The 24,414-nt window shown below is 32.3% G+C and overlaps 1 protein-coding gene across 1 annotated transcript; it reads left to right on the top strand.

Moving 5' to 3' along the window:
- Positions 1 to 210: 210 nt before the first annotated feature.
- On the top strand, positions 211 to 24,414 carry LOC131850709 (integrin alpha-4-like). The gene is made up of 25 exons (XM_059201030.1): positions 211 to 285; positions 477 to 635; positions 2,329 to 2,463; positions 3,182 to 3,246; positions 3,845 to 4,004; positions 5,183 to 5,383; positions 6,438 to 6,523; positions 8,024 to 8,278; positions 9,120 to 9,225; positions 10,194 to 10,409; positions 10,726 to 10,823; positions 12,189 to 12,273; positions 13,130 to 13,251; positions 13,601 to 13,676; positions 14,208 to 14,337; positions 16,265 to 16,457; positions 17,078 to 17,262; positions 18,749 to 18,830; positions 19,293 to 19,382; positions 19,950 to 20,079; positions 20,232 to 20,316; positions 21,112 to 21,235; positions 21,990 to 22,052; positions 22,637 to 22,687; positions 23,616 to 24,414. The coding sequence occupies exons 1-25, from the start codon at positions 279 to 281 to the stop codon at positions 23,715 to 23,717; spliced, it is 3,006 nt and encodes a 1,001-aa protein (XP_059057013.1). The 5' UTR covers positions 211 to 278; the 3' UTR covers positions 23,718 to 24,414.

Here is a 24,414-nt window from a genome sequence, read left to right as displayed (position 1 = left end):
TATTACTAAGTTAAAGCCTATGTACAGATATAGTGATAAAATCTATTTAAATATTAAAAATTTCGCTGAATTTTCATTAAAGTTCATTTTTTATGAAGGACTAAGATCAGCTGAGCCCTATTAATACAATATAATTTGTTCCTATATATGTACATAGTTGCATGTGATGTTTTCCTCCTTTATACACTATATTATTATTGCTACCAATTACTCAACCTAAACATGTTCACACTTGACATTACATTATGTAATTTAAAACACAGTAGTGGTTGTACAAAATGATCGGTTGGTTTATTCATTGTTATAAATTTTATAATATTTTCTCCCCCAGTATTTTAATATCTTACATAATTTAAGATACATTTAACGCTTTCTAAAAATAACTACAGTTGTAGCTTTATAGTGATTTTAAATAATTGCCTATATCCGGTCACGTGTAAATACATTTTAAAGATTGGTTTTATTATATTCCACAGGTACGGTATATTTAGCTGTTTGTCTTTATATTATTGATACAGCCTCATGTATCTACTACCATGAGTCTTCGTTCGTTACTCTGACCGCTAAGGAACTTAAAACTGGAAGTGATTTTGGCTTTTCGATGGCTTACCAGCAAGGAGAGAAAGCTAATATAGGTAAGAACTCTTTTATTGACGTATTTATTATCTATCATTATATATTACATGAAGATCTAATAGGACATAAATATCAACTCAGATTTTTTTATGGATGATGGTGGAATTTCATTTACATCTGCTCTAACTCTGAGTTTTTGTTATTAATATTCTTTATCCCAACCGTCCAGTCCACTCTACAGGTAGATTCCGTTATACTCGTGAATGGATGCTGCTTGTAGGGACTGAGGGACTGGTCTGGTCGGGTTACGAAAACTGTTCAGACTTTTTGCTTTTGCAATAGCGTATGCTGTGTGGTCACTCTATTCTCCCAAATTTTAATTTATAAATGAATCTGTATTATTGTAAACATGTATAACATTCATATGAAAAGAACACGAGCTGAGTTTCTTATCAGGTCTTCTCATCTCGAAATAAATTCGAACTGATGGTAGATTTGTCTGTAATAGACCTACATGAATAAAGATATTTTGAACTTTGAATTGAATTTTGAATAATTGAGAAGAACTGGCAAGAAACTCAAGTTAATTTCTTTTCTATTTTATGTTGAAAGTTCGTTCCCCATCGAAAGCTATATTATGAGCGAGTGACATGGGATGTATTCGTATTACATATTTTTTTTGTAACCAGAAAGGCAAACAAACTGACAGCCTACGTGATGTTAAATGATGACCATCATATTATCTCATATTCACTTAATACAATGATGATCGTCAGTCTTATTCCTGATCCCCAATTTAACACCACAGCATTCCGTGGTTGGTTTAAATATTCTGCCACGAAGTGCTAGAATAATCTGCCTCCTCCCAACTTCAATTCAGTTGGTTCTTTTAAACATAAATTACTAGGGGGAAGGGATTGTTATTAATGTGGACTGACGATCTTATTGCTAGCAATGTAGCATGTCAAGTTGACCTCAACGCGGTTCCCCTAGAAACCATCGTGATAAATTCTTGGTGAATTTGTCACGATGAACTAACTGACCATGACCTCATGCTCACTGGTATCATCCTCTATTGGTGCCCTGGCAGCGTAGACGTTAGCGCAGGCGGGTGCAATATTCCATTATCATCTTTAAAAATATATAAATTATCCACTCATCTTCTTAAAGAACACAAATAATTATAGCAGGCAACACAATATAAAATATACTAAGCATCAAAAACATATACTAACTGTACCATCTCTATACAGTAATTATTAAGTATATTTAAAAAATATCAATAATAATAACATAGACAAAATTTACTACATACATTCATGAAAATTGCATTTATTTTTGTATTAATTTTTATACCAATTTATAAAATGGTCTTAATCGTAACGTTTTATTTTCTTTTATTAGATAATATTTATAATGGAACAGATGTCCCATTATAACTTAGTGACTTTAGTGTTATGTGTTAAAAGATTTTTTTAAAAAACCAGCGGCTTCAAAGTACTCTGTCTCGTGTGTGGTGGTCGCACTGAAAATCAGCGGTGTCGTGTAACTTGGTTATACTACAGTATAAATTCCGAGTCCCACTCAGAATTTATAGACAAATTCAGCGTTACTAGTATGGTTTAGCTTTTTAGTTGTATAGTAAATAAGAGTACTGTAATGCTGAAAAAAATTACAGCAACTACAGGTATTACGTTAACAAGTGATGCTATGACAGTATGCTGTTATTCATTTTACAATTATTCCATTTAGTCATTGGAGCGCCAAACAGCGATCGGTATGGAAAAGTTTATAACTGCTCGCTCAAGGATCCATTTTCTTCTAATGTAACATATTGCAATGAAGTCAATATGAATTTCAGAAATTTAACACCATATACAGTCACAGGTAAACATAATTAACTTATCAAATAGATTTTTTTTTAATTTTCATTTGTATCGGGGTACTTTTTTTGTGATCTAATATATAAAATTCTCGTGTCATAATGTTAGTTACCACACTCTTCCGAAACGGCTTGACCGATTTTTATGAAATTTTATATGCATATTCAATAGGTCTGAGAATCGGCTACTATCTATTTTTCATACTCCTAAGTGACAAGGCTTGTCCACCCCTAACATTTTGTTAATAATATGGCATTAAAAATACAAACAACTGCAAATTTTCTACCTTCTACCGTCAATCTCTATTTTTTAAATATAATAGTAATTGTTTTTGTGACTAAAATTGCAATTTCCAATGAAATTATATTTATAAGTAGGTATTTAGTTAGGATTCAAAGAGGAAACGCTGCCAGTATTATAGGCACATTCACGACCTACCTCGCTGGATAACAATGGTGGTATATTATTTAATGAAATATATATTTTTTGGAATTAAATAAATTCAAAAGAAGCTATTATATATTAAAGTTGAAAATTAACCTGCTTTATTGTTAAATTTCATTGAAATCTATAGTTGCCATAGTCTGGCATAACGAAAAATCAAACATGACTGTGAAACAGGAAAATATCAGTTTATATATATTCTGTTCCTTGTGCATTTGTAGCTTGTGCATAAAAATGAAATGATCATTACAGTATTGTAATTTATTATCTATTTTTAGATAATAATCCAGATCAAAAGTTTATGCTGGGAGCTTCTGTAGCCGCTACTACGGATTACTTCATGGTACTTGCCTACTATTTATTAAATATTTTATGTAAACTGGCAGATTTAATTTAAATATCTAACACTGAAATTATAAAGGAGCGCTCTGTAATTAAGAATTCTGTTTAAACTTGTTTCTTCGTGAAAACTTGTCAAATATCCATTTTATAATATTTAAATGCAATATTATAATAAGTTTTAAAGCACTCAGTGAAGTCATGTATTAAATAGGGAAATTCAAGTACATCCTTAAAAATGTGCAATGACTGAACAAATGCTCTTGTACTTACGTTCTTACTTACTTATATACTATTGATTTTAGTATAGCGTATGGCATTGGATACAGTGTGTATTTGCTAGTTATTGTATTATATTATGTATTAAATCAAATCAATCATGTGTATTTTAACTGTTTCATAATTTTTTTTTAATATTTAGATATTGAAAGTTTTTAAACGTAAAAGGTTTTTAAACATTCCCCTTTAGAAAGTTGTAATAATGGGATATAAATTAAAAAAGATAAATAATTTACAGAAAATAACATAATATCTTGTGGTTATAGCAAGATATTATCATTTATAATATCTTATTATAACCTCTAAATAAAAATACTTTGTAGGCGTGTGCGCCATTATGGACTGGAGTATTACCGAAACTTAAAGATGAAAACGTACTAGATAAGTACGTATACGGAACCTGCTTCATATACAACGGCACTAGTAACAGATATCGGGGGGAATATGAACAAGAAAAAACCGAACCACCGAAAAGGTCCGCACGTGAGTATATCATAACTCATTATACGGGTCGCGGGTCTAAACCTCATACAAACCACACATTTGTGTTAATGAGTAGGATTGTTAGTATTGGTCTGTTTAAAAAAAGTAATAAAAGGCCAGAAACGCACTGGCAATTCCCCTGGTGTTGCGGGTGCTCATGGGTGGCGGTAATCACTTAGCATCAGAGGAGCCGCAAGCTCGTTTGTCCTTTGTGCTATAAAAAAAATCCGAATACAGGTGATAAGTTCCTCATTTCTTTTATACCATGTAGTATTTCTTTTATACCACGAAACACCAGGGGTATGTGGGCGCCGGCTACCCTTAAAAGACTACTAATCATCTATTATTACCTCTCTGTCCAAACGTCCGAGTATGATGATTTTCATTCTGTTTTCTTACTCTTATATCAATTCCATAATTAAGTTCTGGTCCCTAGTCGGCATTTCTATCCTGGTGATAAGACGGTATGACGACATATTTATACTCTTACTGTTTCTATTTTTTTAATATCTTGCTATAACAATGTGATAGTGTTAGACCAACGGAATGGCAGAATCTTGGAGAAGTTCCTCGGTAGTCTCACGACGACAGGATGTCAATGGTAACTCCATTCTGGGATGGCTGGTATTTTCTATCAAGTGCGCTATCAGTTTCTCTGTCATTTACTCTTAACTGAAACACAGCTTACAAAGAAAAAATAACTTACTGTCAGAAATTTTATATCTTTGGTAAACGATTTTAAAAATATTCCTTTTGTATTATTTTAATCGGTTAACATAATTTTGGCGGCCTCGGTGGTCTAGCGGTATAGCACTCAGCCTTACTTCCGATGTTCCCGGGTTCGATACCTCGCACATTTGTATTCATGAGTTTAGTTATTTGTATCTGTCAGGGTGTTTTCTATGTATAATATTTATGTATTTACGAAAAAAAACGTAGATCTATATATTTGTATATATATATAAAATTATCTACTACCCATAATACAAAACACAAGCTTTAGCTAGCTTAACTTGGGTCTAGATGGCGCTGTGTTAATTGTCCTGAGATTATTATTATTATAATAATATTGAAAAAGTTATGCTCTTGCTCACTTTGTACTCAAGTGAGCGAATTTACATTTATTCATAATAAATGTAAATTGCCATTATACAACTTTAAAATATTGTATGTTTTAGAGGCATGCGCTGGCGGCACAGGTTGGAAGATACTGATCGATGACGTGAACAATCTTATATTGATTTCAAAACCTTCGACGTCACCATTCAAAGGCGCATTCGTACGTCTAAAGCTAGAAAATCCATTTGGCGCAACAATAACATTTCCTAATTACAAAATCACGAAATTAGCAAAATTTATTAATCGTTTCCAACATTTTGGTATGATGTTTTTAAAATATGCTTATTATTATTTTATAAAATGTACAGCAATTAATGGGTATGGAGGCAAAACAGCAGTTCTCTGTAATGACAATGCGCAAAGGCTCGCGCTATTTTAAATCGCTAGCATTTGATTGCACGACAATTCCATTTCACTATATCTTATCATTTCCCACGCACAGCACGCGGAAGTAAAAGAAAGGGACGGCAATAGGAATGCCACGTACGCTGCAATGTTAAAATAATATTGTACAACAACAATTAACTGTACACATTTATGAACAGAATATTAGCTGTTCCTGCGACATCGTCCGAGTGGAATTTAACTTTATTTTTCTAAAATAAAAGTAGCCTAAGTTACTCCTTATTACATCAGCAACCTGCCAAAAAAAATCCCGTCAAAATCGGTCCAGCAATTTCAGAGATTAGCCTTATAGTTTAATAGACTGACAATTTAACAATTTAGCTGGCAGTTGCTATTACAAATAGAAGAAAATAAAATTATACTTTTTAATGGGTGTACATCTTGAGAAATATTGGAAAGTGATCGGTCAAAAAGTTTAGATACATAAATTTGTTATTTATCAATTACAAACACATACCATAATTGAGGTACAGAAAAAAGGAATGTACAAATAAAAGATATGGAGCTTTATGTGCCGCAAAGGCAAGGCAACCAACTCAGCATAAAAGCTAGAGACAAATCTGCAGCGATGGTATTCTGTTGCCTTCTGTACTTAAAATTAGACACGTATATGTATTGAACTTCGATTAAATGTATATGTATTCCCTATATTAAACTTAATTAATGTGTGAAATAAGGCAAGAAATGTGTGAGAGTCAGTACGGAATCCAAATCGAAAAATCCATGATTGCTGCAAATTCAGCGGCACAACCGGACAGACCGACTCAAAAGTGTAAATGAGTAAAGTTATTTACGCACCTCACATATATGATGCTTTAAATATTAGATATACATTAAATTGGATTGTATGAAGATAATAATTAAGATGTAATATGTATTAGGATTGGTAACTTAACACGTTGGTTTCAGGGACTTCTTTGACCGCTGGCAACTTCTTCAATAAAAGCGAACGAGTTTACGCAGTGAGCGCGAGGAATGTAGACATGTATGGAGAGGTATGGTTTCATGTACTTTAATGAAAATATTATATTTTATAAACTGTGAAAGTAACAAACCGAGGTTTGTTAAGAGTCCTCTCTGTGGGTATCTCTGTCTATTTATCTCAGCCACCAAGCAGCTTATTTTGTAAGCTGTGTTTCGGTTGAAGAGTAAGATAATGATAACAAAAGGTTAGGTCCTGCAGAATGGCAACGCATGTGTTCGGGCGCTATCGAACATAACTATTGACAACTGCTAGGCCGGGTCAATTTCACTTTCCCTTGCGCCTACGATGCACCGCACGCGTACCTTATTAATTAAATACTTCCTTGTAACATAACTTCTAGCATTAAATATAATAATTCACAGTCCGCTACTTATTTTATTTACGAGTTAACAACACATAAGTACCTAGCATCGTAGGCGACACTTTATGACGTAATGTCCATATAGTACTGTTCATGTGATGGTTCTATTCATAATTTTTATGTAGTTTTCATTTATTGATAAAGTAATTTGACATTTTTTTACCATATATGATTGCTTTACGCTTCAATAAATCTGATTTCTGAGGAAGTTATGCAAGATATTAATAAAATATGTAGATATATATTTTGTACATTATTTAACATGTATGGTGAAGAAACGACATAAATAATATATTATTAAATTACACCTAAAAAAGGGACGACAATGTTGAAGTTGTTTTGTCATTGTGGTGCCCTTTTACCATATGTAGATTATATATTAAATATTGTAATTACATTATATAAATAGTAGAATTAACTACTACTAGTCAATTATATGAATACGCTTACTTATATAATCGGTTGAAAATTTTATAGTTCTGAATAAAGAGAGTGTTGTAAAGGCTACGGGTAATATATAAAGTTATATAATATTGATAATATGTACTTATACATATGTATATAAATAAATATTATGATTATTACACATTATTAATTTATCAACCTTAACAACTTGACCAAAAACATTTATGTAATAATCCGTCGATCTATTCTAAAGGTATAAAGAGATGAAATTTGTAGTTTGGATGTTCGGGATAATATTCAGTACTAGTTATTTGTTTCTTTTATTTCTTTTAAAGTCGAATAGCTCATTTATAGAGGTAGACTATAAGCTATATAAAATCAGGCTGCGACCAATAGGAGCAGAACAGTAATGAATGGTTAAATGGATAAATTGAAGACGACTAAGTTGCGCAGACTTAATATAAAATTCCAAAAAATACTTTCAGATTTTCGCTTTCTTTCCAATTATCTATGCCAACAAAGAGATACCATCATAAAAGCCACAACCACTCTGTCAAGAGTGTACGATTCATCTAAAATTCAGCAAATGAATATGCCAATTATAATTCAATTTCAACTTCAATACATTTTAATAAACTATTTGCCTAATTACAATTATAAACAGACACACTTTTTTTTAAGTATACAACATTTATATTGTTTTTAAATTTGACTCGGTCATAATTTACATGTATTTTATTCCAGATTATATTCCTAAGGTATAACGTCACAAATAACAAATTTGATACAGACTGTGTAAACAAGACTATGTTCAAAAAGTATAGAGAAAAGTGTAGTATAAAGGATACTACTGTCGGATCAATGTTTGGAGCTGCTCTCGGCGCTGGTGATCTAAACAATGATGGCCTTACTGACTTGCTTGTTGGTGCACCGGCGCAATCAGGAGACAGAACTGTCTCCGATACGGGTGCTGTTCATATATATTTGGGTAATGCAAAGGTATTATTTTGGAGCCAATATCTTAATTGCGGTAGAAAGTATTATATGCCCTAATCTGATCTGTGAACTAAATTTCTTTCCAATTCAACTGGTAGTTATTTTTTATGTAATAGGAAAGTCAAACAAACTGACAACTCCTGATGGTAAGTGGTAAGTGTCGCCTATTACACAACAGTATTACAACATCACGGTACCATGCCCACGATACCGTTTATGCGTTGCCATTTCGGAGAACTAGGATGTAAAGCCTCCATATTCTGTAATTTCTTTAATAACAACAGGTGCAACTGAGAGGTAACTTTATCGACACAATGAGGTCAATCATATACCTAGTACTCATTATTCTTAACTTTCAATATGTATATATAATATAATTATTTAGTATATAATGTGTACCGATTACTACTAATATCAAAATAAACATAATAAGAATATATATAATAAACGAAGGGGAAATATTTTAGGAGTTCACTTCACAAATTTACTACTACGTCTCAAAAGTTGTAGATATACTGTAGAAATGCATGTTACGTACATTTTATGATATGTACTCCTATATTATGAGAGAGATTAATATTATTATTGATATATATATATATATATTATATATCTCCCTTTTATGGGGTCATAGACTACATTATTATTATTAATTAATTAGCTGGAATATCTGAGGCTGGATTCTCAATGCAGAATCACCTCTCAAGAGATTTTACACGATCAACAAATAGTTTAAAATCTGGAAGACATACACGATATAAAAACGCAACAAAGAAAATAATTAAAAGCATATTTTTAATTATTAATTATTTTTTAAAGTATTTCTAATATATTCCTTTCAAAGAAAACTGTGGACTTGGACCGGCAGCGAACAATCATCAGCAATAATGATGGATCACGTTTTGGAACAACTATTGCAACGAATGACTTAGACGGTGATGGGATACCTGGTAAGGTTTATAATTTCTCTTATACTCGTCACAGCTTCTAATCTCATCGATCCCGAATGGGCTATCGCAATTGAATATATTATGAACTGACTCTCATCGAGGTAGATTTTGATAAAAGTCATCTTCGTGGGTACAAATGCGTGGGTAAAAGGTCAGTCTGTAGTTAAGTAGAAAGATGATATAACTAAGGATACTGGAAGCAAATACAATATATATTCTTTATTCCCAGATACATTAATAATATAATTAAGAGATAATGTGAGCAAAGGTAGACTTATCCCCAGAAGAGATCTCTGCAACTCTCAGTCAACCCAAAAGAATGGCATAGGTTATATTGTATAGTGGGTAATAATTGGTGCAAACATAAAATGTTAAAAACTACTACTTAAAATACGAACTATAAATTGTACAGAATGCAAAAGTAATATATAATCGATAAATACTAATTTACATAAACATAATTAGTTATACAAATATATATAGAAAAAGAAAAAACAGTTCAGTACTTTCAGTTTCAATGTAAATAGAAATAAAAAAAAAGGTAAAATTAAAAAAGGTATACCTATATAATTTAGCATGTATATAAATAATTAAAAATGATATTTTTTTGCATACATATGGCATATAGGCACTGAAATGATTCCAATGAGATTTACTGTAGGTAAACATACCTGTTTTCAAATTTATTAAACATATATATATGATGAAATCATAATGAAATGGTGCACCCGTCTGGGCTAATGAGGATTATAAGATGAACATGAGGTTAGGTCAGTTAGCCCTTCATGACAAATTCACCAAGAATTTATCACGATGGTTTCCGAGGGGAACCGCGTGGAGGTCAACCTGACACTAAGATATTACTTAAGTCCATATTACTAATAATCCCCTTTCCCCCCAAATATATATCGTGCCCACTGTTGTTACTATGATTGGCCCTAATTATGATTGGTTATTATTTTTTCTAGAAATATTTGTAAGCGCTCCTTATGAAAATTCCGGAAATGGCGCATTGTATATTATATCTGGTTATGAGATTTATAAAGATTTGAAAAAACATGAAACGTTTAAGCAAATTTTTTTGACCAAGTTGACTCTCACGCAGCGAATACAAAATGAGTTGTTTCGTTATTTAGGCTTTAGTATCCAAGTCTTGCCGGATTTGGATAAGAATGGATGTGATGGTAAGTCAAATAAGTCCTATTGTTAAACTAGTGACCCGCCTCGAGTTATCGCATGCATCAGGTGCATTATCTTAGAATTTCTTATAATTTCTTTATATCTAAAATCGAAATTCTAAGATATAAATTATCTTAGAATTTCTCGGCTTTTCTGTATCATAATATATATTATACATACATATAAATTATACATATACAGTCATTTTAAGTCAGTCTATCTATTGCTGAAAACAGTCGGGCGTCGCAGTTTTTTAAATTTTTTTATATATTTATTGTTTTTTATGGAATAAGAAATTAATTTTTTTATATTTTTTTACAGAAGTTGTTATGGGTGCTCCCTTCAGTCAAAATGCAATTTTGCTCCGCTGTATACCCCGAATACAGGTCAATATTACTTCAGAACTTCATGGAATTAAGGTAATATTTACATATGTTCATTGAGTAAACTGATATTTGAGATCGATGCTTTTTTTTTTTTTATAACACAGGGGACAAACGAGCACGCGGCTCACCTGATGGTAAGTGATTACTGCCGCCCATGAGCACCCGCAACACCTGGGGAATTGCAAGTACGTTGTCGGCCTTTTAAAAAGGAATAAGCTCTTTTCTTGAAGGTTTCAATATCGTATTGGTTTGGAAATACCACTGCTGGAAGGTGATTCCACATTGTGATTGTGCGTGGCAAAAAGTTTCTAGAAAACCGCATTGTGGAAAACCGCCATTCATCCAGATGATCAGGATGGTATTTCAGTTTTTGGCAGGTGATACGGTGGTGAAACTCAGCAGCTGGTATTAATCCAAACAATTCCTCAGCACACTCCCCGTGATATATGCGGTAGAAAATGCACAGTGATGCAATATCTCGCCGCAATGCCAATGGGCCGAGTCTGATACATAGACGTTGATTACCAATGATTCTGGCTGCTCGGTTTTGAATGCGGTCAAATGGAAGTAGCTGGTATTGTGGTGCTTCCGCCCAGAGATGAGAATAGTATTCCATATGTGGCTGGCTCTGAGCCTTCGCTGTCTCACACTACTGAGCACACCAAGCTTTTTTGAGGCTATTTTAGCCTTGTCCTCCAAATGACCGCAAAACTGAACGTCACTGGATATATCAACGCCAAGGACCTCGAGATTTGGCTTCACATCAAGGAGAGGGTCTTGAAACCGAGGACATACGATAAATGGAGCTGGATTAGCGGTAAACGCGCTTTTACCAAAATAGACGCAATTATTTATATCAGTACGTCTTTACTTACTATAAATGTGGTATGAAATATGTTCACAGTATTTAAGTATAGTCAATGATGTTCTACAATTTTTAATCGTATGATAATGGAATGGTGCTCCTCTTGCGGTAACATATATGGCTCCCTTAATCCTCATTCCGTCTTCGACTGATTTAGCCCAATTCCTAAGGTAAATTGAGCTAATTCGCAGGGAATCAAACGGAATGGGTTCCAGGAGGTATGGAGGTCGACGAAGGTTGCTAAAAATGCGATCTCTAATGACCCTTACTATCAATTTACTCCAAAAATTTGCTATTATTAAGCAGTAATAAACGTTATTTTATTGCGACCTCGGTAGTCTACCGGTTTCTAAAATGTATTGAAGTATTTCTATCAGTTGTCTAATAACCATAACGTAAGCTCTGCTTAGTTTGGAACTAGATGGCGTAATATTGTCCAGATATACTATTACTATTAATTCTTTATGTGCAAAATACTTGTAAAGTATATTGAGAAGGCATAGAGAAATGTTGGTGTTACATTATATTTTCAGAATGTAAGAGAACAAGATAACAACTTCACAGTGACCGTCTGTGTAAACGTGTCGTACTTCTCAAAAATGGACCACATAAATGCTCGTAAGTTCAAAATGTATGCTTTACCTTGCCTACTTTGTTGTTTCAGATTAGTTCAATCTTAGTAAGCTTCTATAAAAACAAATATTATAGCAAGTAATCTGACTTGATATTAAGTACTAATCATCGTCTATGTAGGTACATCTAAGGAAAAAAAGAAAAATTGTATAATTGAATGTTTGTATATTTACTAATTTTATTTATATTAAATATTTCAATATAAATAAAATTATCTCTTTCTCTTGTGAAATAAAATAGTTTATTTAATGTGACAATTACTGTTTTTGTTTTGTATGTAAACTATATGCCAAATAGATTAAGGCAAAGCATATTGTATTAAGTGATTTACTCTTCCTCATATTTAAACGCGGAAGTTTGAGTGTGGATGGATGGATATTTTTTACTCTTTTATGCAAAAACTACCGAAAAGATTTTAATGAAACTTCACAATAATATAGCTTATACATCAGAATAACACATAGCTATAAATTTCAGCTAGTATTCCACATAAATGTACTTTAAAGTCATAGAGTCATGATGTGTGTCATACGGACAGAGGTGATTCTTCCCGCGTACACTTAGATTGTGGAATGAACTACCTGCCGAGGTTTTTTCAAGAACAGTTATAATAAGGTTTCTTAAGGATCTGCAACGGGGATATAACACCATGGCGTTTCAGATGTCCATTGGCTACGGTAACCATTTACGATCAGAACGGCCGCTTGTTTGCCAACATCGTGGTATAAAAAAATATCATCAATAATAGATGGTAATGTACAAATGTAGAACAAACGCTTACAAGAACGGGAAAGGATGGGAACTTTTGCAAAAAAATATTGATTGATTGTTTGTTTTACAGAACTTCTCGTGTCTAATGATATCAGAGGAGTAGAAGCCTCCATAGAGAAGATACATAGAAAATATACTATTGATTTAGAGGAGAAAAAACCACGATATTGTGAAAATGTCACTGTTAAATTGGTAAGTAACATGTAATGAACAAAATAGAAATGAAAATAAGATAAGAAACGACTTTAATATTAAGAGTATTTGTATGTACGTATATAATAATACTCTTTGGTTAAATAATGTCTGGAAAACAGTAATAACGCCTTTTTAATTTAGTTTTTGTTTTAAATTTGAAACATACCAAATTATAACCAAAGATGAAATTAACTTAAACATTTAGTAATTAGGCTTTTAAAACTTAAATTTTGGGAAATCGATGCTATACATTTATTATTAAAGTACTGTTCCAAAAAAATAAGTTAATACAATATTATGTTAAGAATATTTTATAAATGTTTTTTGACGTTACTTTTTATTTCAGAATAACAATGAAAAGGGAGATTATAAATTTTTCTCAAAGGTTTACATGAATAACACTAATATTACAAATACAAAAGGTGCGTTAATAATTAAAAATGAAACTACAAAAGGTTCTAATGTACAATATATAGAAGCAAGTTAAAGAGAAGCATAAAAATCTGTTGAATAATCTATTGGTTTCTAAATACTAAGAATTTTTTAATTAATTTTTTACGTAAATGGATTGGCTACCTTCACTGACGGTAAATGGTAACCGCCGCCTATATAAATGAATAGAACTACGGACATCGCGTTATCATGTGACTATGGGGATACCACTCAAGACTAAAATGTTTAGTCATGTATATGAAATAGGACAATGAAATCACATTTCATTGTCCTATCTCGCCCTTTAACCGATACAGATTACAAAGCAAACCTGCTTAGCAACTGGAATAAGTGAGACCACAGATAAGATATTATCTTTTACATAGTGAGAATGAGTTATCCACGCCGCCATGACGACGTCTTTTTAATGTCTATCATAGCGGATTTTGAAGAAAGTATTGAGCATATAAAATTATATCTGTTTATCAGTACTATAAAATATACCTATTGATCAATTTTAGAGTTCAACAAGAGCTGGGTGACTATACATCCAGATAGTACGCTGGAAGCGAAAGTATTGGACATTTTCCGTTTCTGTACTGGAGATGATTGTCTACCACAATTGTCTATGTCTATTATCTGGTCTGGAAGGTATTATAAAACATTTATCAACTAAATTTTATTTAGTTCCATTCATTATATTTATTATTTTATATTTCAATTATAACATATATACTTATACGACTTATACCTATAAGTCGTATAAGTATATATGTTGATAAGTCGATTGTTTACAATGAACTTATTTAAACTTGTAATTATATATGTTACAAACTGTTTTATATATTTTATTGTTCATGTTTTTATAATAATTATATTGTTATATTTAGTTGTATTGCATGACATTAGAAGTAAAGAATTTGCGCTATACCAGTGCCTTCAATTGCTCTCATTTCGTTACTTTTGTCATTGATTTCCCTCTTTTTTTATATCGAGCCACAAGAAATCAAAACCGTACGTGCTTGGGGTTTGCCGCTTTTTTTTGATAATTCTAATTTTAATGGCCGTGGCTGCCTTTTAGAGTTTCACCAGATAAAAATCGGGCAAGTGCAGTGGGAATCCGAACACTTATAGAGCTGAAGGTCTAAATCCTATCCGAAGGATACCACTTTAGTCTGCGGTTAGGAACCTTGGCTAGGGCCGTGGTAATTTCCGTCGTTGTCGTGAAAATGCGACAGAGAATCCATCGCGGGCTTAGGGGATTGATCGGACGAGACATGGCTATTCCATTGGGGATGCCGTCTACTATATCAACTATTTATAGAATTGTATATAATTAATAGTGCTCATAAAATAGTAAAATTAATTGCTAATATCTTACGAGGAACAATATGTAGTAGCTCGTACAGTTACGTGTTGGTCCAACTAGTGTAAGATAATGTATACTCTTGTATTTTAATAATAATAATAATATAATAATCTCAGTACAATTCACACAGTGCCATCTAGTCCCAAGTTAAGCTAGCTAAAGCTTGTGTTATGGGTACTAGATAACTGATACAGATACATAGATAATTTTTTTTTTCTTATAACATACATATTATACATATAAAACATCCAGACCGATACAAACAATTATACCTACTCATGAATACAAATGTTTGTGCCGTGCGAGGAATCGAACCCGCGACCATCGGACGTAAAGCGGTGTGCTAGACCGCTAGACCACCGAGGTCGTCAATTGTATGTGAGTCCTGTATCACTCTAAATTTGTAAATTGTGATTGTTCTTATAAATATTCTATTTTAGATTTTGTATTGTACTACACTTATAAAATTAAATTAAATTGTAAAATTAATGGTTTACACTTACGCATTAGGGATATCATATGATGCGATTTATTAATATTAATATATTTATAGTTGCGGTTTCTTACTTAATATATAAAGTGTGATACAAAATAAAAAATATAAGGTAACTTGATTTACAGATGAGATAATATTACATACATAAATAAAAAAATAAGTGAAGTAATTATAGTTACTATTGTGCTTATAAAATAGAAGCTTATAAAATAAAGTAAAACTCTTTTTAAATATACTTAGTCTCGTGATCTGATTTTATATAGTTACTAGCTTATGCCCGCGGCTTCGCTCGCGTTAGTTTATCCCCTTGGGGTGGAATTTATCTTTCTTATGGGATGCCTACGTCATAGTAGCTTTATGCATGCAAAGTCTCAGCCCGATCGGTTTAAAATTTACAAAGATTAATACAAACTTTCATCCCCTATTTTATCCCCTTGAGGGTAGAATTAATCAAAATTAATCAAATCTACCTGCATGCCAAATTTCAGTCCAATCCGTCCAGTGGTTTGGGCTGTGCTTTGATAGATCACTACGTCAGTCACCTTTGAGTTATATATACTATAGAATATAATAATTAAAGTTTAACATTATCGGCATCTATCTGATTCTAGAGAGTTGTAATACATGTTAGGGCCCTTCGATTTGCGCATTTTACTTGGACTATGCCATTTTTATTTTTCTACTTCATTAACATTTTTTGTTTTGACCAACAGTAATGAAACATATGTGGTGAGATCGGCCGAAACCGAGTCTATAACTGTACAAGTTCATAATAGCGGTAACAGTTCGTACAAAGGGTGTATGTGGATATATCTGCGAGGCGCGCAAGTGGCACAAATTAACTGTACCAACCTCGCCGGTGGATATATCTGCCATTTACCGAACCCTCTGAAACGGAATGTAAATGTAAGTAACTCTTTGTATACAGAGCCAGTAAAGGGCCACGAACCAAAGGCCAATGATAACATTCATGAATTTGGAAACAAAATTCCTAAAAGATATAAAGTAGAAAATGAATATTTTTGTAACTTTAATTAATTTAGCAAATAAGAGGACGACTTACCTCTCATGCGTTGCTATACCAGAGGACATGTATGTTATGCTTCTAATCCTGTACTTTTTGCTGCCTGATTTTACTATAAGAGCAGAGCAACACACAAGTTTCTTACTTATTCTTCTTGTGATGAATATGCCAAATAAGCGGTAGAATAAAAAAACTTGACTGTTCAAAAGTGCTTATATTAAGTTTATTTGAATAAAGATTATTTCTATTCTATTCTATTCCACTATACAACCGAAGCATAGCTTTAAAGGAAGCTTATTTAGCTGCTTGGTAGCCACACATAAATTTTTCAGTCTTCCACTGGGATTATGTTATCAATTTTATTATTAAAAAATGAAATAGTATTTCACTTTTGCTTTTTTTCGTCATGGTGAAAGAAAGTAGTTAAATGTGCGGTGTTTACTAGTTTTTATTACAATTTTTTTTATGTCAGTCTGTAATAATAATAGATATGAAATTTCAGCATGAAATCTATATAACATTAAACATGAGGATGCTAACGAATTTGTATGAACACATAAACACCAGTGTGCGTTTGTACAGCGACTGTCCTAAACCATTCCAAATTGATGACACTGAGTCGAGTTATGAAACCTACAATAAATCTATACCATTATCGTTCAATATGGATGACATTTTATGTAAAGGGTAATTATAACTAAATATCTTTCTTCCTAGCTATATATTCCACATGATGATGGCAGCATTCTTTATATTTCTTCGCCATTTTACTCTGTTCCGGACACCATATATGTCTTTTGCAACTAGATCCTTATGAAAAAAGCAATTCACAAAATTGTAAAATATATGGTACAATAGAAGATGTATATAATTTGCTGATGGAGTGTGTTAGAAACGAGATTCTATGACATAAAATAACATCAGGCAATAGAATAAATATATTGGATGTTGGTGCCATACAAACTATTCTAGCCGATCCTTCAGACAGTGCGGTTAAAGTAATTTGTTAACTGGTGAGGTGATGGAGTAATTAGTAATGGAGTAATGGTACAATGGGACTGTACTTTGTACAAAAGTGTCTGAAGTTTAAAATAAATAAAAAAAAACATTCTCTACCCCTTCATTTCTCATCCTCAGCTTCTTCGATCGGGGTAGGATGGTAATTATAACTAAATATAAAAAAATATTTTTGTATAGGTTTATAATAACTAGGCCCGTTTTTAATAATAGCGGTTTTAATTCCCATATTCTATCAATATGCGTACTACTAATTGTATATAAATAAATAAATAAATTTATTTTGTAATTAATGAACAATATTATAGAAAATACAGTGAAATTATAAAACATACAATGTGACAGTCAGATGTTGCTATTTTGGTACGTAAATATATCTACATAGTGTCCTAACTTTCATAATTGTGATCATCATAGTTTTTCTTTGATGATTTCCCTACACATGATGTAATCAAAGACGTCGACCACCGATTCGATGTCGTCACCGATTTAAAGACCATGTGTCTGTATATATATGTAGGTAAGTATCTACATATAAATAAAATCGAAATGAGATAGGTAATGCATTTTTAATCAATGGGACTAACTGCCTACATTGATTAAAAATGCATTACCTATCTCATTTCGCCGTTATGATACTACGAGATGCAACCTATAATTTTAGACTGGTCTTATTTATATACTAGCCTATTGTACATTCATTCATTCATAATTTAAGAGCTGTGCTCTTGTCGGTGGAGTTCCCACCACCTTCCACGATCTTCCATCAGTCCTTTTAGCTGTTGATACGACACGACTCCAACTTTTTCTTTAACTTGCTTGATATAGCTGTGTCTTAGTGTTCCCCTTCCTCTCTTTCCATATATTTTTCCTTCTATAATGTTGTTAATTAGTTCGTCGTGTCGTATCAAGATACGATACGACGAATGTACATTACGTTATTTTAAATATATGGATAGAGTATATTTTTAATGTTAAATGTTACAACATTATATTATAAAACTAGTTACTCGCCCCGGTTTCACACGGGTGTACATGTATTATATACCTAAAACTGCTTCAAAATCCGTTGCGTAATTTTTAAGATTTAAGCATATATAGGGACAGACGGCGATAGTGACTTTATTTTATACTGTGTAATGATGATGGTTTACAGATCTAAACAGAATAATACGATAACTGATAAAGAAATATTAGATAAACAGAGCGAATCATTTAGTGCAACACAGGAATATTTGGTAAGTATATATTTTAGTTCTCTATACTATTCTCTTTATATAAATCTTTACTAATATTATAAATGCGAAAGTAACTCTGTCTGTCTGTGTGTATGTCTCGCTTTCACGTCAAAACTACTAAACAGATTTATATGATATTTAATACACAGATAGTCTAGACCCTGAGAAAGGACATAGGCTACTTTTGAATGCGAAAAAAGGGTTGTAAGGAAAGATTGTATAGAAGTCTCCTCATTATCGAAGCTAGATGCTTGAAACTTCATTTTTAGGCTACTGATGAATTGTTTTGTATCATCATTTTTGAAGCTAATATGATGACACTTTGTTATTTGGCTTGTATTGAGTTAGGCCATTAAATATTTTCTCATTGTATCCGCGGACGAATTCGCGGATACAGCTAGTATTAAAATGTTCAAAAGGTAAATTTTCATATATTAACCAAAAGAATAATATTAATTTCAGATAATTAACTACGGTGTTTTAACTTGGATGAATATCACAGCTGTTATAACCGTGAATCAAGAAGATTATATAAATATATCAGGATTTAAGGTAAGTGAAATACTTTTTTGAGTAAAGCTATTGCTCTATTATATTATTATGCAATATGCGATACCGAAAATCATTTAAATATTATTTCACCATGTGTGACCATGTGTGACAACCTAAATAGGAAATATGCTGAACAAACCTTTAGACTTTGACTGCTTTTTTAGGTTAAAAATAGCTCTTCACATATTTCGTTACGTTATAATTACTGTTTATATATACAGATATACAGACATTTGACTTTATAACATTTATACCGAGGAGATATGGATTAACATTTTAATTTATTATTTCAACTCAAAATCTGTAAGTATGCAATACAAACCAGATATAACGACGTCGGTTACAGCGACGGATCAGTTATCACGGCTAAACGGCAGGGTCCCGACCGAATCGATATATTAATTATAAACATTGCTCATAGCGACTATCCGGATACATTGCGTTTGTATCCGATTTTTACTGCATTTATTTATTTATGTGATCTATGATGGCTATTGCCACGTATCTTAAAAGCAAATGAATTCACGGCAACTTTAATGTTAATGAATAATAAATATTTATGATCAGGCATGGACGGAGTCAAGTAGTTGCGATCGAGATGACGTAGATAAAGGTTTAGTCAAATGCAGCTTCAATTTGATGCCAAATTCAACTGTCACGCTGAGAACGACAATTCCAATTTTCAACAATAAGCTAAGTAAGTGATGTTCTTTCTCTACACTAGTGAAAATAATTATTTAGAGGTATACTCGTACATGCTATTAACTATTACGACCATTTGCCACCATTGCCACCATTTTCCTTTCTTATTATAAGTATTTCTATTATATTTACGTTTTATCATTTCAGTTCAAAATCTTGGCGACAGTAAATTAATTATAACTTCAAATATGTCACTATTTTTACACCCAACTACTACAGTAATGAAACAAAGGTACGTAACAATTTTTCATTCTAACGTATCTTTATTTTTAATGGATGATAATGAAATGTTGAATAATATATACGGATGAAGTCAGATCAGTCCTTCGTGGTATATTCACCACTATTGGTTCCAGCGGGCCCGCAGTTCTCATTACAAACAACCTCCGGAATGGAAATACTATGTATAGGGGTGCGCCATGTTGTGGTTACGAATAATTAACCACGTTTCTAGGAGTACTTGATAGACTACATTATTAGCAATGGGTCCACTAGTTCTCTTTAGTAAAAATCCTCTCTGTCTAGAATAACTAGGTTCGTTACCAGTAGTTTAACACTTTTTACATGCGTTGTCTACGCAAAATTTTGGGCATTTCATGGCGTGACAGCCTAAAAACAGAAGCGTCGTCTATAATAGACATGGCCACATTTCAAATAGAGCACAGCATTGGCGCAAACCCGTAATGGAGGGTCCATTATATATATATATTGGTTTATACAGCCACGAAAAAAGCTGTTCACGGACCATTACGCCTTAAATCGTCTATAATAGACGCATAGGCCATTATATATATATACCAGTAGTTTACATGTTGTTACATGTTGTTTACACACTATGTTGTGTTTAGCATTCCAGAGATTAGCCAGAACAAACAGACAGACAGACAAAAATTGTAAAAATTGTTATTTGGTGTATTTAGATTCATATGCATACAGTAAAACGGTTATATTGAAATTACAAACAGACACTCCAATTTTGTTTATACGTATGGATTTGAAATTACCTTTCGTAATTGTTTTGTTTTAGATCAACAACAACTATTATATTCAGAAAGGAATTAAGTCTGGCCCAGGACAAAACAGCTATAATATGTGGTGCAGTGCTATTGGCGCTGCTAGTATTATTAGTTATATCATATATTTTATATAAGGTAAGTGTAATTTATCATATATCTAGACAATTTTTGACGGCCTCGTTGGTCTAGCCGTTTAGCACACCGCCTTACTTTCGGCGGTCGCGGGTTCGATTCCTCGAGCGACAGAAACATTTGTATTCATGAGTATGATTGTTTGTATCAGTCTGGGTGTTTTCTATGTTTATACATAGATATTATTATGTATGTATTTACGAAAAAAATATCTATGTATTTGTACAGTCATCTGTACAAATACATAGATATTGTATATATTGTATATTGATAGATATTGTACTCATAACAATAGTCATGTTTTTTTATTCTACCCCTCATTCGGAATGCAGACTCATCACAAGAAGAATGAGCATAAAACTTGTGTGTTGCTCTTTTAAATAAATATTGATTTAATTATTTTTACATTAACAACGATTAGGCATGCGACAATCAACATAGAAGCCTCTACGCACTTAATCTCTGTCCAATCAGAGAACATTGTCCTAATATATATATCCATATTCCAAGTATTTTTCCGTATTTTCTTTAAAACTAAAATATATATACATATATAATAAAACTACAACATATATGAAAAATACTTACAGACAGCTGAAGAGAGAAGGACAAATATTTTTTTTATCGAGTTACTATATATCATATTAATTTATAGGCTTGGTCCTTAAATTAGTTCTTTTTTGTCAAGATTTTGGTTAGTGCCGAGACAAAATAGCAAAATTGAAAAAATAATAACGTTTAAGTAATTTCATTTCAGGTTGGTTTCTTCAAACGTAAACAAAAGGAGCAACTAAAGGAACATATACGAAGAAAGAGTATTGTGAGTTACTGTAATAATTTCATTTTAAGCATCCTATAAATATATAGCATGTAGTTACTTGTATTGTTTTATATCACCTTATCTTTACATATAATAAAATTGACATATTCCTAGTATCAGTATATAATATACATTACTAGCTACTCGCCCCGGCTTCGCCCGGGAGTACATGTATTATACATGTAAACCTTCCTCTTGAATCACTATATCTATTAAAATAAAACCACTTCAAAATCCGTTGCGTAGTTTTAAAGATTTAAGCATACATAGGGACGGACAGACAGCGACAGCGACTTTGTTTTATAATATATAATGATATAAGGATGTACAACTTCCACATTCATCATTTTGGTTGTTCAGATAATTCATTCGTTATCTATTTGGTTATTTTTATTTTAGCTCAAATAAAATATATTATGTTTTAATTAAGTGAAACCTATAGTAATTTTAATATTACCATATTTAAATTACTATAGGACCTTGGTATATAATAAACAAAAAAAAAATCGTGATTATGTCTGTTTGTGTGTCGAGCGGAGTTGAAGGAAATTAGATGTAATTTTATATATTCGATAACTTTTCAGAAACAATCAACATCAAGTCCATCTGAATACGAGGCTGGGGAATCTATAGATGTGAGTAGTTACATTTTACATTACATTTCAATTTTAGTTGCCTCTTTTCTATGTCTATAGAACTGATTATAGGAACTAGTGATAGCCCAGTGATCGAAAATTAACTATAACTAGTTTAAATATACTGTATTTAGTAAACACTGTACTGTACTGTAAATACTGTATTTTTATAGGTAGAATTTTAAGTTGTTTCTTATGTTTTGTTAATTGTTAATTGTAAGCACAAATTTGTCACATAAATGTCGTAGATGCCTATAATTAAGGTTGCGCTTAGTATAATAAATAGATTGTAATGTATTATATATAATGTAACAATGTTGGTGTAAACCTTGTTGGTGACCTAATAAAAAAAAAATGATTATGGCTATGTTTGACATTCAGTAAGACTATAGACAAATAATATTAAAGATAAACAATATTAATCTATTCTCAATTTGACCACAGACTTCGACAATAAACAAAAGAATATATTGTGTGTGTGTGTGCGTCAAATAAATAGTAGTGTGTGAAATTATTTGTTTATTGATTTATTGTTTTTTTAATGCATAATTAAAAAAAAAATTGCATTCTATATAAAATAAGAGGAGAGACTAAAGAAAGAGGTATAAGTTATTCTCGTATTAATATATATAGATGATCGATTTTACATGATTGACGTCGATATTGAAGTATAAGCATCGATGTTTAGTATTACGATCAATATCGAATGAGACAAATCGATGTTTCCTCTTGGCCTCTTCCTCTTCGAATGATTTTTTGGTCAACAAGTATCGGATACTGTTTAATATCATCTCAATTACTACATTCGAATGATATCTTTTTTTAGGTCATAAATTATCGAATTTTATTTTATGTTATTAGAGAAAACATAATATCGATATTATAGAAGACTTCTCATTGATTAAGGTATACCTGATTTTGTTTTCAGTTAGACATAGATCTGGAAGATGATGCATTCACTTCATCGAGTAATCATCTGAACACTTGTGAAGACATTCCATTACCAGAATGCGAAGAAAGAGCACTATAGAATGCTACTGTGGTCTAGCGATTTAGTAGTTGGTTATTATTATACTAGTGCAATTCAAACATTTTTATTAACAAGTATGATTGCATTGTATTTTTTTTTTATAGATGATAATGGAATGGTTCATCCGTCTGCGCTAACGGTTTACACTGGCGAGGCACCAGTGGAGGTTGATAAGATGAACATGAGGTCAGGTCAGTTAGCCCATCGTGACAAATTCACCAAGAATTTATTACGATAGTTCACAGGGAGAACCGCGTGGAGGTCGATCTGACATGGTACATTTCTAGCAATAGGATCATTAGTCCACATTACTAACAATCCCCTTTCCCCCCCGTGATAGTCTGTTTTTTTTAATGATGATAATGGAATGGTGCACCCGCCTGCGCTAACGATTTACGCTGGCGGGGCACCAGTGGAGGATGAAAAGATGAACATGAGGTCAGGTCAGTTAGCTCATCATGACAAATTCACCAGGCATTTATCACGATGGTTTCCAGGGGAAAACGCGTGGACGTGATAGTGTGCTTTTTTATGGATGATAATGGAATGGTGCACCCGCCTGTGCTAACGGTTTACGCTGGTGGGGCACCAGTGGAGGATGATAAGATGAGCATGAGGTCAGGTCAGTTAGCCCATCGTGACAAATTCACCAAGAATTTATCACGATGGTTTACAGGGGGAACCACGTGGAGGTCAA

Source organism: Achroia grisella, unplaced genomic scaffold, assembly GCF_030625045.1.
Source record: "Achroia grisella isolate CSIRO2021 unplaced genomic scaffold, CSIRO_AGI_Agris_v1 utg779, whole genome shotgun sequence".
In the NCBI taxonomy this organism is placed as follows: Eukaryota; Metazoa; Arthropoda; class Insecta; order Lepidoptera; family Pyralidae; genus Achroia; species Achroia grisella.
The sequence above is the reverse complement of the archived record's forward strand: the minus strand, read 5'-3'. Positions and strand labels throughout refer to the sequence as shown.

Coding starts and splice junctions, on each gene's coding strand:
- LOC131850709 (XM_059201030.1), top strand. Junction 6,524..8,023: donor ATGTAGACATGTATGGAGAG/GTATGGTTTCAT, acceptor ATTTTATTCCAG/ATTATATTCCTAAGGTATAA. Junction 18,831..19,292: donor GTGCAACACAGGAATATTTG/GTAAGTATATAT, acceptor TATTAATTTCAG/ATAATTAACTACGGTGTTTT.